At 58.7% G+C, this 646-nt stretch overlaps 1 protein-coding gene across 1 annotated transcript; it reads left to right on the plus strand.

The window, feature by feature from the left end:
- Positions 1–48: 48 nt before the first annotated feature.
- On the plus strand, positions 49–592 carry LOC104547494 (cytochrome P450 4A6-like). The gene is made up of 2 exons (XM_010193200.1): positions 49–182; positions 451–592. The coding sequence occupies exons 1-2, from the start codon at positions 49–51 to the stop codon at positions 590–592; spliced, it is 276 nt and encodes a 91-aa protein (XP_010191502.1).
- The last annotated feature ends 54 nt before the right edge of the window (positions 593–646 follow it).

Below are 646 nucleotides of genomic sequence, written 5' to 3' on the forward strand. Positions count from 1 at the left end.
GGAGCAGGCCTGTCCGATGAGGACCTGCGTGCCGAGGTGGACACGTTCATGTTTGAGGGCCATGATACGACAGCGAGCGGGATCTCCTGGCTCTTCTACTGCCTGGCATTACACCCCGAGCATCAGGCACGGTGCCGGGAGGAGATCCGGGGGATCCTGGGGGACCGGGAGACGCTTCAGTGGTAAGGATGCACGTTTCCTCATCTGGTAACTTTACTTCCCATCGCTGCCGTTTCCAAGTGAGCAATGACTTGTTCAGAGGTTGTTGAGGATGTTCAGAAGTGTCCTGGGCAGCCCGCAGCAGCCCGTGGTTGGACATTGTGGGTCCCTCCATACACCCCATCTGTTACTAGAAGGTCTGCTCAGGGGACTGATGGGCATGGGGCAAGGGACCTCCTGGTGCAGGGCAGGAGGGGGAGTGTGGGGCTCAGCCTGCCTCTGTGTCGGCAGGGAGGATCTGGGCAAGATGACTTACAGCACCATGTGCATCAAGGAGAGCCTGCGCCTTTACCCACCAGTGCCTGGCGTGTCCCGGCAGCTCAGCAAACCCATCACCTTCCCTGATGGACGCACATTGCCAGAAGGTCTGTAAATCCCATTCCCAGGCTCACCCATTTTGGCAAACTGAAGGTGCAGGAGAATGGGA

Source organism: Mesitornis unicolor, unplaced genomic scaffold (assembly GCF_000695765.1).
Source record: "Mesitornis unicolor isolate BGI_N332 unplaced genomic scaffold, ASM69576v1 C13049697, whole genome shotgun sequence".
NCBI classification, from domain to species: Eukaryota; Metazoa; Chordata; class Aves; order Mesitornithiformes; family Mesitornithidae; genus Mesitornis; species Mesitornis unicolor.

What these genes read in the sequence shown, in the direction of transcription:
- LOC104547494 (XM_010193200.1), top strand. Translation starts at nt 49, where the DNA reads ATGTTTGAGGGCCATGATACGACAGCGAGCGGGATCTCCTGGCTCTTC. An exon ending in GACCGGGAGACGCTTCAGTG is followed by an intron (nt 183 to 450) that starts GTAAGGATGCAC and finishes CTGTGTCGGCAG; the next exon opens with GGAGGATCTGGGCAAGATGA.